This window comes from Lampris incognitus, chromosome 16, assembly GCF_029633865.1.
Source record: "Lampris incognitus isolate fLamInc1 chromosome 16, fLamInc1.hap2, whole genome shotgun sequence".
In the NCBI taxonomy this organism is placed as follows: domain Eukaryota; kingdom Metazoa; phylum Chordata; class Actinopteri; order Lampriformes; family Lampridae; genus Lampris; species Lampris incognitus.
The window spans coordinates 20,147,066-20,157,967 of NC_079226.1; the positions used below are offsets into that span (position 1 = coordinate 20,147,066).

The window sequence follows — 10,902 nt, forward strand, 5'->3', positions numbered from 1 at the left end:
GACGGAGGTCATGTGATGTGTATATCCGGCAGTGTGTTTGGGTTGGAAGGCAGGTCAGACCCAGGCGCCTGGGTGATGAAGGTCATCAGGGTAGGCGCCTCTGTAATTCTGTAAGACAGTCATCATTATGTAACGCTAAAATGCAACTGTCTGATAAATCACATGCAGAGATTGCTGTCTCAGTCAAATGCTTTTGTCGGCTAAACATGCAATGCGGGACCAATAAATCTGCAAAAGCTTTTTAATTACAAGGATAAAATATAACTGTTGGATTCTCATGCATTCCTTTGGTGCCTTACCCAGCAGCATCACTGTCAATATGGTTCTTCTCGGAGGACGGAGACAACGCCAGAGATTGGCTGTGTTTGCTGTGAGGAAAATGCAGAGTTGCAATAATAAAGTGCATCATTTTGAGAGGCCATGTTTTAACACACTGGTATATCTGTGCTGTCTAGGCTGTAGTTTACTCTGGGACAAGGTAACTTTGGGGCATTGTACAGTTCCTGGACTCAGGCGTTGTAAACTGACCCTCAGAAGTCTACGAATGTGCTGCATATTGGGCTGCTGGACCACTGTTAACATGAATATACATCTCTGTCCCACCATATCCCCATACATCCCGATCCCCTGGACACTCATATTTGAAAATCATATTACCAGCTGCTCCCCCAACCGCAAGCGTTCAAAGAACAAAATAAACTTGGTGCACGTGATGTGGGGCCAATAGGGTGAAGGCAAATCGACGTGACCAGATGTTTGTTTCCAAGCACACGACTCTGCGGCCAGGCCTATTTTTACTATTGTGCCCAGACTCTTTCTTCATTCTTTTTAAGCAGCTGGACGGAAAAGAAAATTGGTTGAAGCCTAACTGATGTTTTATGGTATCCTCTTCTGCTGAGAAAATGGCTGTTTAAAACATTAAAAAGAGGGAGGAGTCACAAACAGGTTCAGACTCAACTACTACTTGGTGTCGCTGAGTTTTGTTCTTAAGAGTTAATTGCACCCGAGGTTTCGTTTTCATGTTCAGTGACTCCAAATTGGTTGTATTATCTAAGCTGAAGCCATTAGGCAATGGAATTGAAAGGGGAAGTGACTTAAACAACCTCTATGTCTGGTGGTGACTACACTACACAAGCGGGGAAAAAATAGCGAGAGCATTTACCTTACTTTCTGTCCATTCATTTTTGCAAAAAGCAGCCTAAGCACTTTCTCCTTCTGCTCCCAAGTGAGATCTGATATGTCAACCTTGTTGCTTTGTACAGGAGTCCTGAAAAAAAGCACGGAATGAGTGAGAAATGCAGTTAGTTGACACATCTACTGAACATAAGCTGCATCAGGTTGTGTACTGTGTAGAATATTGGGATTTGCAGAACCATTAAAATAATTGCATGTGATTTGATCCTTCTACTTATGAGCAATGTAAAACAGAACAAAGTCTTGTAGACCACAATTACTATATTTAACACAATTCAGGCTAATACAAAGATAAGAATAATCCTATAGAAGACACGCATATGACTAAATGGGAACAGTAAACAACAGCAGCAGGAGAGCAGACTAACTTGTTAGTGATAGTGAACTTTGTCTGGTGGTCTGCAAAGCCTGCAAAATGTTCCTTACTTTAATAAGGAGTTTTCAAAAGTTAATGGTGGAAATAAGTGGAATAGCACCTCACCACTTTTCAGCCTCCTCCATGTCTGAAAAGACACAATTGGTGCTATGGGGGGTATTGTGGAAGGTGCAGATAAGGGGGTACTTCAGCCTTCCTGCCCTGGCTTCACTCATCTTCCAGCGGTATGCCTGTAAGGCCTCTTTTCTGTTTTGCAGCCTGCTGGCCTGGATCTCCTGCCTCACCTGGAACAGGGTTTCATGAAAGAATCGCTCCAGCTCTGTGCGCTGTGCCACTAAGCTGCCTGCCAGCCGCTTGATTCGACCCAACTCCTTCTCCCGCATGACCAGCACCTTCTGCAGTTTCTCCAGTTCCACCTGGGCTGCCTGGGTGCAGATTAGGCCCCTTTGCTGAGTTTCCGCCTTCTCTTGCTCAAACTCCTCAGTCATCAGCTCCAGGGCTTGCTCTAAGGTGGCCACCTTGGCCTTCAATTCAGATATCTCCTCCTTCTGGCTCTTAATTTGAGCTGCATTCTTCTTGATCATCAACTGACCAATCTCCTAGGAGAGGGCAGGGAAGAATACAGAACTGGACGTTCAGATTAAACCTAATTTGTGAAGCTTTTGCATTACTGTGCCAAGGTGAGTTAAAAGGAAATTATACCAATAGTTTTGTGTATGTGTATGTGAGATGGTTTGGACATGTGCGGAGGAGAGATGCTGGGTATATTGGGAGAAGGATGTTGAATATGGAGATGCCAGGGAAAAGGAAAAGAGGAAGGCCAAAGAGGAGGTTTATGGATGTGGTGAGGGAGGACAAGCAGGTGGCTGGCATGACAGAGAAAGATGCAGAGGACAGGAAGAGATGGAAACGGATGATCCGCTGTGGCGACACCTAACAGGAGCAGCTGAAAGTAGTAGTAGTAGTAGTAGTAGTAGTAGGTTTAGTGTATGTGCAATCAGTATTGATGAGAAATGTAGTCAACTGAAGCAATAAACTCCTCACTGTGTACTATAATGACGGAGAAATCAGCATTCTTCTGCTCTCATAGACCTTCTCAAAGTGCCTACATGTACCAGAAGGCATGGCGTGTAAGCATCTGTATCGTCATCCATAAAATCCTCTGCACTAGTGTTGTGGGACTTGAATTACAGCATTCATCGCCATTCTCTCAGTTTAGCTGGGTTTAGCTGAATGAATGAGAATGTGTTTTATGAACAGCATGAATGTAGATTAGGGTATTATAAACCCTGCTAGGCTGTAGTTTTCCAGCTAGGCTGTACTTTTCCAGCTACCAAATGACATCACGATAAGTCGCTTGGTGGTCTGAAAAAATAACTCTGTTTCTATCTTTGAATGTTAAGATATGTAAACTGTGTGCACTTAAGGATAAACCAAAAGATTTGGTTGATATCATGGATATTCTTATGAAGGCTGTCACCACTCATCTAGGGATTAAAATTTGTATTACAGACGAAATTAAGAAAAGGTCTGATACCCGATTATCAAGAGACGTATCTTTGAATGGCTGAATACTGTGATCAAAAACTGAAGGCTTATCTAGATTAGTGTATAAAACAATGGCACGGGATGGTTCCTTGGACAAATTAAAATTAGTTAATAGAAGTTGATATTAAACTTTTGTTTAATTTTGTTTGGTGACACAAACCACATTATCTAAGAAAGAGGATCTTGTGTAACACTTTTGATCAACGAGGCCTAAATGTGCTTGATTTCAGTTCCTGCAACATTATTTTTAGGATTAGATGGATTAAAAACTGCATCATATTCAGGAACAGAATTTTTATCCCAAATCTAGTTTTTGAAAAGGTTGGCGGCATTGAATTTCTCCTCAAACATAATTTTGATGTGTCTTAAATTTCCCTATAAATTATCTAAATTCCATAGGCAGGCATTACTATCCTGGTTACTTATATATAAACACAACCCCCCCCCACACACACATACACACACAAACACACACATATGAGTTTAATTTGGAACAACAAGTTTATAACTTGTAAATTTTCTTTCAGCGGTGGTTTAATTATGTCATTTTGTTTGTGATCAAACATAATGGTCAATTATATAATTATACCGAATTTTTTGATACATTTAAATGTCCCCGCAACCCTGAGTAAGGATAATTATATAATTATACCGAATTTTTAAATAAATTTAAATGTCCCCACGACCCTGAGTAAGGATAAGTGGTTTGGATAATGAATGAATGAATGAATTTAAATGTCCAGTAATAGCAAAAGAATACGTCATAGTATTTGACGCTACACCTACAGGACTTATACAGCCATCATGGGGCTCTGATTTTGTCATGAAACAGTAGGTCCTTTATTCTATGATGGTGTTTGCACCAAGAGACTGGTTAGATACAGAACATTTTTTTGTTTACAACAAAAAAATTACAGAAAATATGTCTTATTGATGTTTGAGAAGAAAGACTTGAAAAATAATATTTTTTTTTCCACAAATCTTTTAATTCCATATGTCAAATGTCATATACATGAATCTAAATGGGTGAAAGACAGGCCGAATTTGTACTATTTAAGGTAGAATTTATTTACTATTTAAAAGTGTTACAAAATATTAAGAACTGGAGGGCAATGAAAACTCTTGCTGTTTGTGAAGCCTTGTGTATTTTTTAATTTATATTCCTATATACTCCTAAATCCACATGTTCTGTAACTTTGATGTGATATTTGTTCTGTATGATGTACATTTTGTATGTTCTATACAATGTTCAATCAAATTATCAAAAAAAAATCTGTTTCACTGCTCCAGAGACGCATAATCGAACAGGAACAACTGCAGATGTTTTTCATGTGCTATCCCCGTCACAGATAGACAGAGATACCGTCAAAAATCGGTGATTATCCCTTTAAACAGATAAGTTAGTCACTTGTGATACATCCTTTTACATAATCCCAAATGCACTGGTTTCTGGGAAGTTCCTAGTTGTGCTGCCGAGTAGCTAAAGGTCCTGGTGGGTGTCTTTACTCCTTCCCTATCTATACTACCATTATCAGTAGCAAGATTAAGGTGCCTAATATTTGTTTGTCTTAGAAAATAAGTGCTGGAAAACAGTGCGGAGGGAGCCACTGAATTGGACCCCATTTGCCAGTGGAAAGTCACCGCAACCACCAACCACTGAGAGGCTGGCAAGCAGCCGGGAGGTGAGGGGAAAGAAGAACCACAAGCAAAATACACAGGGTCGGCACAAGTAAACAACGCAGGGGAAATACCACCTGAAATATGCCCTCCACAGATCTGACAACTGTTTCAGAACCAAGACGATTGAAAATGGCTTTTTGGAGATGAATGGTCTCTGTCCAAGGACTGCCAGTGCATAATAGCACCATTCCTATTTACTGTACCCTGGTTCAAATGTACCTCTTTCAGAGCCATGGAGGCGTTTTCTTCAGCCAATGACGAGGTCAGTTTCTTCAGGTCCTCAACTTCCTTCAAGTGGTAGTTAAGCGCTTCATTCAGGCGGACATTCTCCTTGAACACTGTCTGTGAGGTGTTATCCAGTTGCCTACAGATTTTGGGTACAGATGGATGAGCAACAGAGGCACTGAGACATTTGTCAGTGATTATTTCATCTTTTAAAATGTACTTCACAACAAAGAGAAGAAGAATGTGGCCCTGTCCAATCATCTTTACGTGGTAGCTTGGATTTCCCAGCAGACTGTGTCAGATGTTATTTATAATTCTTACTACTTTTTAAGTACATGGTGTATTGGATGAAAGGGCTTTGCCAAATGGAACACAGCATGAATATGTAAAACTAAATTTGGTATGCTTTTCTGTGATTCACAATCTATCTGACACTATGTGAATTACCCCAAAGCCGTTTCAAACAGATTGAGCTCTGACCATGCAGAGCAGAATACAACTAACATTTCTATTTTATTTTCTTGGTTTTTAGCAAATAAAATAAAAATGGGTCATAGTCTGCTTAGTTTACAAAGACAGGTTGAGTGTGTTCAAGCATAAATCAATTGCTGGCACTGAAGTCTAAAATCAGCAAAAGGCCACACCAGTGTCAACACTGATGTTTTAAGCGCTGTAAAAAATAGCTAAACACAACACAGGCAAAGTATACTTTTTTATGGTTTCAAAACTAATAAACAGAGGTCATCCACGCACGCTGGACACTGTGCTCTCTGCAAGGCATTTGGGCAAGATGGCGGGGGATGTGATCATTGGCTTGGATGATATACTCTTGTATCTTGAATATGACAAATCGATGTGGTTAAGATAATAACCCTTGCTTTTTTTATTCTAAAAGAGATTTGATTCTTTTCTTTTTTTGCTTTTGCTCTTCTCTGAGGTGCAATTTGAAGATTAAAATTAGCCTGTAATGGGACAGAGGAGACACACTCACACAATGGCTTCATTGTGGGCGCTTTCAGCTAGCTGAGCTATCCTCTTCTCGGCCTCCTTCTCCAGACGGACCTACAGGGCAACACACACAACTCACTGTTCTACCTGAGCCTTTCAGCTTGGTTAAACTAAATGCACAGTATCTCTACTATGGTAAAAGTCATCATTTTGCATGTGTCAAATGTGTTCTATTCTTTTTTGAGAAAAAAAAAATATTCAAGCATCTCAGTTATTGCGCTCAATCTTTCCATGAACAGGTTTGATGCCATTTTAAATTAATTGACCAATTTATTTGCTGAGTCACATCAATTTCATAATACTTTCTTCCCAGTGTACTTCCTTCATGTCTGTAGGAGGAGAATGTGCAAATTTTCCATTTGAGGCTTCAAGACTTCGACTGTACCTTTTCACTGAAGAATTTATGTTCCATTCTAGCCAGGTTTTCTTTGTGGTGCTTGTCAGCAGCATACATGCGTTCTTTAATCTAAAGAAAAAAGTTAAAGATTAGATTACTGTTAATAGTCCTCGATAAAGGCCAACTTGTCCTGTTAAGTAACTTGCACATCTATTTGTCCTCACACTGCTGAGCTCCTGCTCCATCTGCGCTTTCTTCTTGCGAAACTCCTTGATGGCCTTCAGTTCCCCTTGGATCATGTTGAATTCACCGGACCTCTTTCTGAATTTGTCCTGCAACTCATTGATCTGAAGCGTGTACTTGGCCACCTGTCATAACCAGTTACATAATCACAGAAAACTGACTTTTAAAACACTGAATTCATTTATAAAACATTTGCAAACACATGAAGTGCATATCCAAACTATAAAAGTCCATCAACTTGCTTATGTAAAAAGGCAGCTGCAAGTTCAGGAATGGTACAGAGGCTGTCTCCCCACTCCACCCAAGCAAATGGCCACAGCTTCCAGGAACAGAGGATGACCTCTCCAGCCAGCCGGGAACAACATCTTGTCTAGAAGTTCACAAAGGCCATGCCCTTTGCAACCCAACCCAACCCAACTTAAGCACAGATCAGTCAGGGTAAATACCTCAAGTCAGAGTGAACTGCTACTGTGGATACACCAGTCACAGAAAAAATGCGACAGAGTGACCAAAGTCATGAGAGACTAGAAAAACATACGCCCACAATGATGTACATGATGACTAAATGAGTGGTTATCATCCATCTGATTACAACTTTGGACCTAATTGTTATTCTTCAGATAGATCCGCATATGTGCCAGTACAACATAAACGTATCGGCTTACAGTATGTGTAAAAGCTGGTGTGTAGTAGAAGCAGAATTTTTAGGAATGCCTGTGACCAATCACATGGTTATGGTCTTTCCCCAAAAAACTTCCACCAGTCTAAGTAATGTGCTGAAGCTACATTTGACTCTCTTTTTTTCTGAAGTTGTGTGGTAATTGTAGTTGGAAAACACTTTATGATATAATCATTTGGCTGGCTGATTTTCTCAACACTCAAGTTTTATCATGTCTGACACCCTAGACAAAAGCCAGCACATTCACATTCTCTAAGTGCTTTTGACAGTTATTTCCATTAGCTAAGTCAATTTTCAAGTTGAGCCATTTTATCACCTTGCAATGAGAAAAGGGCTTTAAGAAGAATGTCTTCTTTAGTCAACACCAACAATATTTTTTCCCAACACAGGCATAAGTGACAGTTCCATGGATGTCTAAAATAAGGATGTTTCAAGTTGCTCCAGACCATTCCTCAGAAGCTTATTGGATCCCATTTTACCAGCATGAAGTAAGAGCTGCAAGATGGAAGACAGCTGCAAGCAAAGAGGCACATTTTTGCACCATTTGTCCCTGTTGCACATTGTGTTTTGATATGTTAATTTGATTTAAATTACAATCAATGGCGGTCAATAAAGATCAGGTGTCAAAATGAGCACAGTTTTATATATTATCCAAATTTCACAGAAGAAAAGACTTGCACAGGTGAAAGATGGATGGCATATCTTCAGTAGCAGCATGACTGTCTTTTTCAGACCAAGCACATCTGAATGTTGTGTTTTTTCGTAACTACGAACAAGGATTAAAATAATCTTACACCACATGACTGCAAATGTAAGGGCTTGTTTCTTAGTTTTATGTGGTTGTGTTTTTTTTACATAATAAACATCAACTTAATTACATAGAACACATCGGTTTTACCCAGGACAGCATATTTTTTTCAGATGCTATCGATTTGATGTACAACTTCATGTATCATGCACACCAAAAAAGCCTTGCTATATTATTTCAGTTGGCAAGCAACCTTTCAATCTATCAAACATTCCTTGTTCATTTTTACATGTTTTCTGTGAACTGCCTTTTTATTACTCTTTGAGAGCCTATACTGTACTTGTGTTTCAACTTACAAGTTTCTCTTGCTCTTGATGTGCAAGCGCTTCTTGACTTCTTAGTTGCTCTTCCAGCATCATAATCTGTGAAATGGATAACACATTGTGTTACTGGACTGTTTTAACCTACAAGTTGCGTTCATCTTTGTGGTGTATAAGACATGTCCTTGCATTCAGACCTTCTCTTCTTTCTCTGTATCCTTTCTCTTCAACAGGCTTATTATATCAATAGTGTCCTTTTCGGTATGATACTGTTGGTTAGTGAGCACTTCATTGGCTTGCGCCAACCTGCGGGCAGCCTCGCGGTACTGCTCAAGAGATCTTTCAGTGACATCTAACCTTGCCTCCCAGAGAGTAGCGTTGACCTTTGCTTTCTCCACGTCTGACTCTTTGTCCGCTTTGGATTCTTGTTTGCCGTCCTTCTTTCCTTTGCTAAAAAAAGAAGTGAAGGGCTTTTGACATGTATATAAAGTGCATTGAGGTTATGTAATGTTAAAGGACCATACTGGTGTTTTTGCATGTTTTTAACCCCTTTACCACAAATTACAGATACTTTGCTTAGGTTAAGGTAGTAGGGAGCAGGGTAATGTGCTTCCAACCATTTTCCAAAGCACACTTACTCACAATATTTCACATTTTTAAAAAAGCTCTTTTTCAACCTGGCATGAGAAACTAGGAAAGAAAAAGCAACTTTATTTTGTCATTGTACAGATTACAACAACATTTGTTCTCTGCATTTAACTAATCCTATGGTATAGAAGTAGTGGGCAGCTGCAGCGCCCAGGGACCAACTCCAGTTCTTCTTACCATTGCCTTGGTCTTATTAACCCTAACATGCATGTCTTTTTAACGGTGGGAGGAAACCCACACAGACGTGGGTAGAACATACAAACGCCACACAGAAAGGACCTGGGATGGTCTGGGGTTTGAACCCAGGACCCTCTTGCTGTGAGCCAACAGTGCTAACCACTGGGCCACCGTGCCGCCCATTAGCAGCAGTCCCTTAGGGTCTCACATGATGAAGTCATGTGAGTAACAAATTGAGGGATAATCTACTTACAGCCCCAAACTGACTAAGGACGGCCCTGCAGCCAGCCACTGGTTTCCACTCATTTATAAATGGTATGAAAATTAACTTGCAGAGACTTGAGAACTGCGTGAGATAAGTAATCAATCACAACGAACATTTAATCGCCTTCATTTGTGCTTTTTATTATCTGTTACATTACGTTAAGCCCCTGAAAACGTTTCAAAATCAACCGCGTTCAACCGCAACGATTAGATGACTGAGAAAAAAATAATGGAGGCTAAATGTTTGCAGAGATGGATTACCTATCTCAATTAAGTTTCAAGTCTCATAATTAAGGTAATTTTCATACCGTACTGAAATGATTGGAAACCAAACACTGTCTGGAAGGTGGGAAATCGAATAAAACAAAATTAAAACATTACGTTATACTTTGGAAAATGGTCGGGAGTAGCTAAGGTAAAGGATACGCTTTGGTGTAGAAGAGTCAAATGGACTATGTCGTAAAATACGTCGGTGCGGAGTTATCGTTCGTCAGCGCCACTCACCCGCCTTTCCCCCTTTTCCCTTTAGAAACTTTCTTCTTTGGCATTGCGGCGGATAAATGTATAACTAGAAAAAGATGTGATCCTTAGTTAGTTAACCCGTTAACCTAAACTCTAGTGGGCTAATGCTAACGCCAGAGTCTCTCCTGTAGGGAACTTTGTGTACAATTTGTTGCCATGGAGACGCAGTCCCCAGTAGCACAGCACATTTCCTGATATGGTACTCTGTGCTACAACTTTTGAAACACCAGGTAAGCTACATTATTAAGTAAATATAACGCATGCCACGCAACAAAAAAAAAAGAACCCCCCCCAAGATTGCTGTCATGTATGGAATATGCAGAATAGAACTTGAGCAGTTTACTGACTGCAATGCATTTGTGCTAAGAAGATTTCCTTTGCGTGCAAATGCATGGCCTCTGTGAAATAGAAATGTAGACTATTTTAACCCATCTCACTTATAATGAGGTAAATTGCATGCATCTTAATTCGAAAAAAGTGTGGAATGCATGTTTGAAAATGGGGGCGATCATTACAACATTTGAATGTCTATGCCACTGAATTTCTGGAGTCTCGACTGACACAGAATGATTGTATATTTGTCACTTGACTTGTAATTATGGTTTTGACATGCAGAGCTCTATCAAACAGGATCTGTTTGCACATGATCTCCTCCCACATGATGACATGAGATTGGGTATATGCCTCTTGACAGTGGTATTGTTCATGTTGTCCTGAGGAGAACTATGATCTGCTCACTCCAAATAGGCACATCGCTTTTCTTTTTCTTCTTTGTTTCCATTTTATTACATAAGTTCGGGGGGGATATCAAATTCAACTGGATTGCAGCTGATTCTACATCCCTACGGTTGCTTGTCCAAAAGAAACAATGTAAAGTTAGAGCAGGTCACAATTTAAGTTTAGCCATCCGTCATCATGTTCAGCTTTCAGCAA

At 40.0% G+C, this 10,902-nt stretch overlaps 1 protein-coding gene across 1 annotated transcript; it reads right to left on the reverse strand.

Annotated features, from left to right (window-relative positions):
* Nucleotides 1-8: 8 nt before the first annotated feature.
* Nucleotides 9-9,995, reverse strand: LOC130126116 (basal body-orientation factor 1-like). Its single transcript, XM_056295477.1, is given in 11 exon segments — nt 9-108; nt 300-359; nt 1,151-1,267; nt 1,676-2,169; nt 5,018-5,162; nt 6,015-6,085; nt 6,417-6,497; nt 6,593-6,736; nt 8,395-8,460; nt 8,556-8,808; nt 9,952-9,995. Coding segments are annotated over 11 exon segments (1,575 nt in total).
* Between the last annotated feature and the right edge of the window lie 907 nt (nt 9,996-10,902).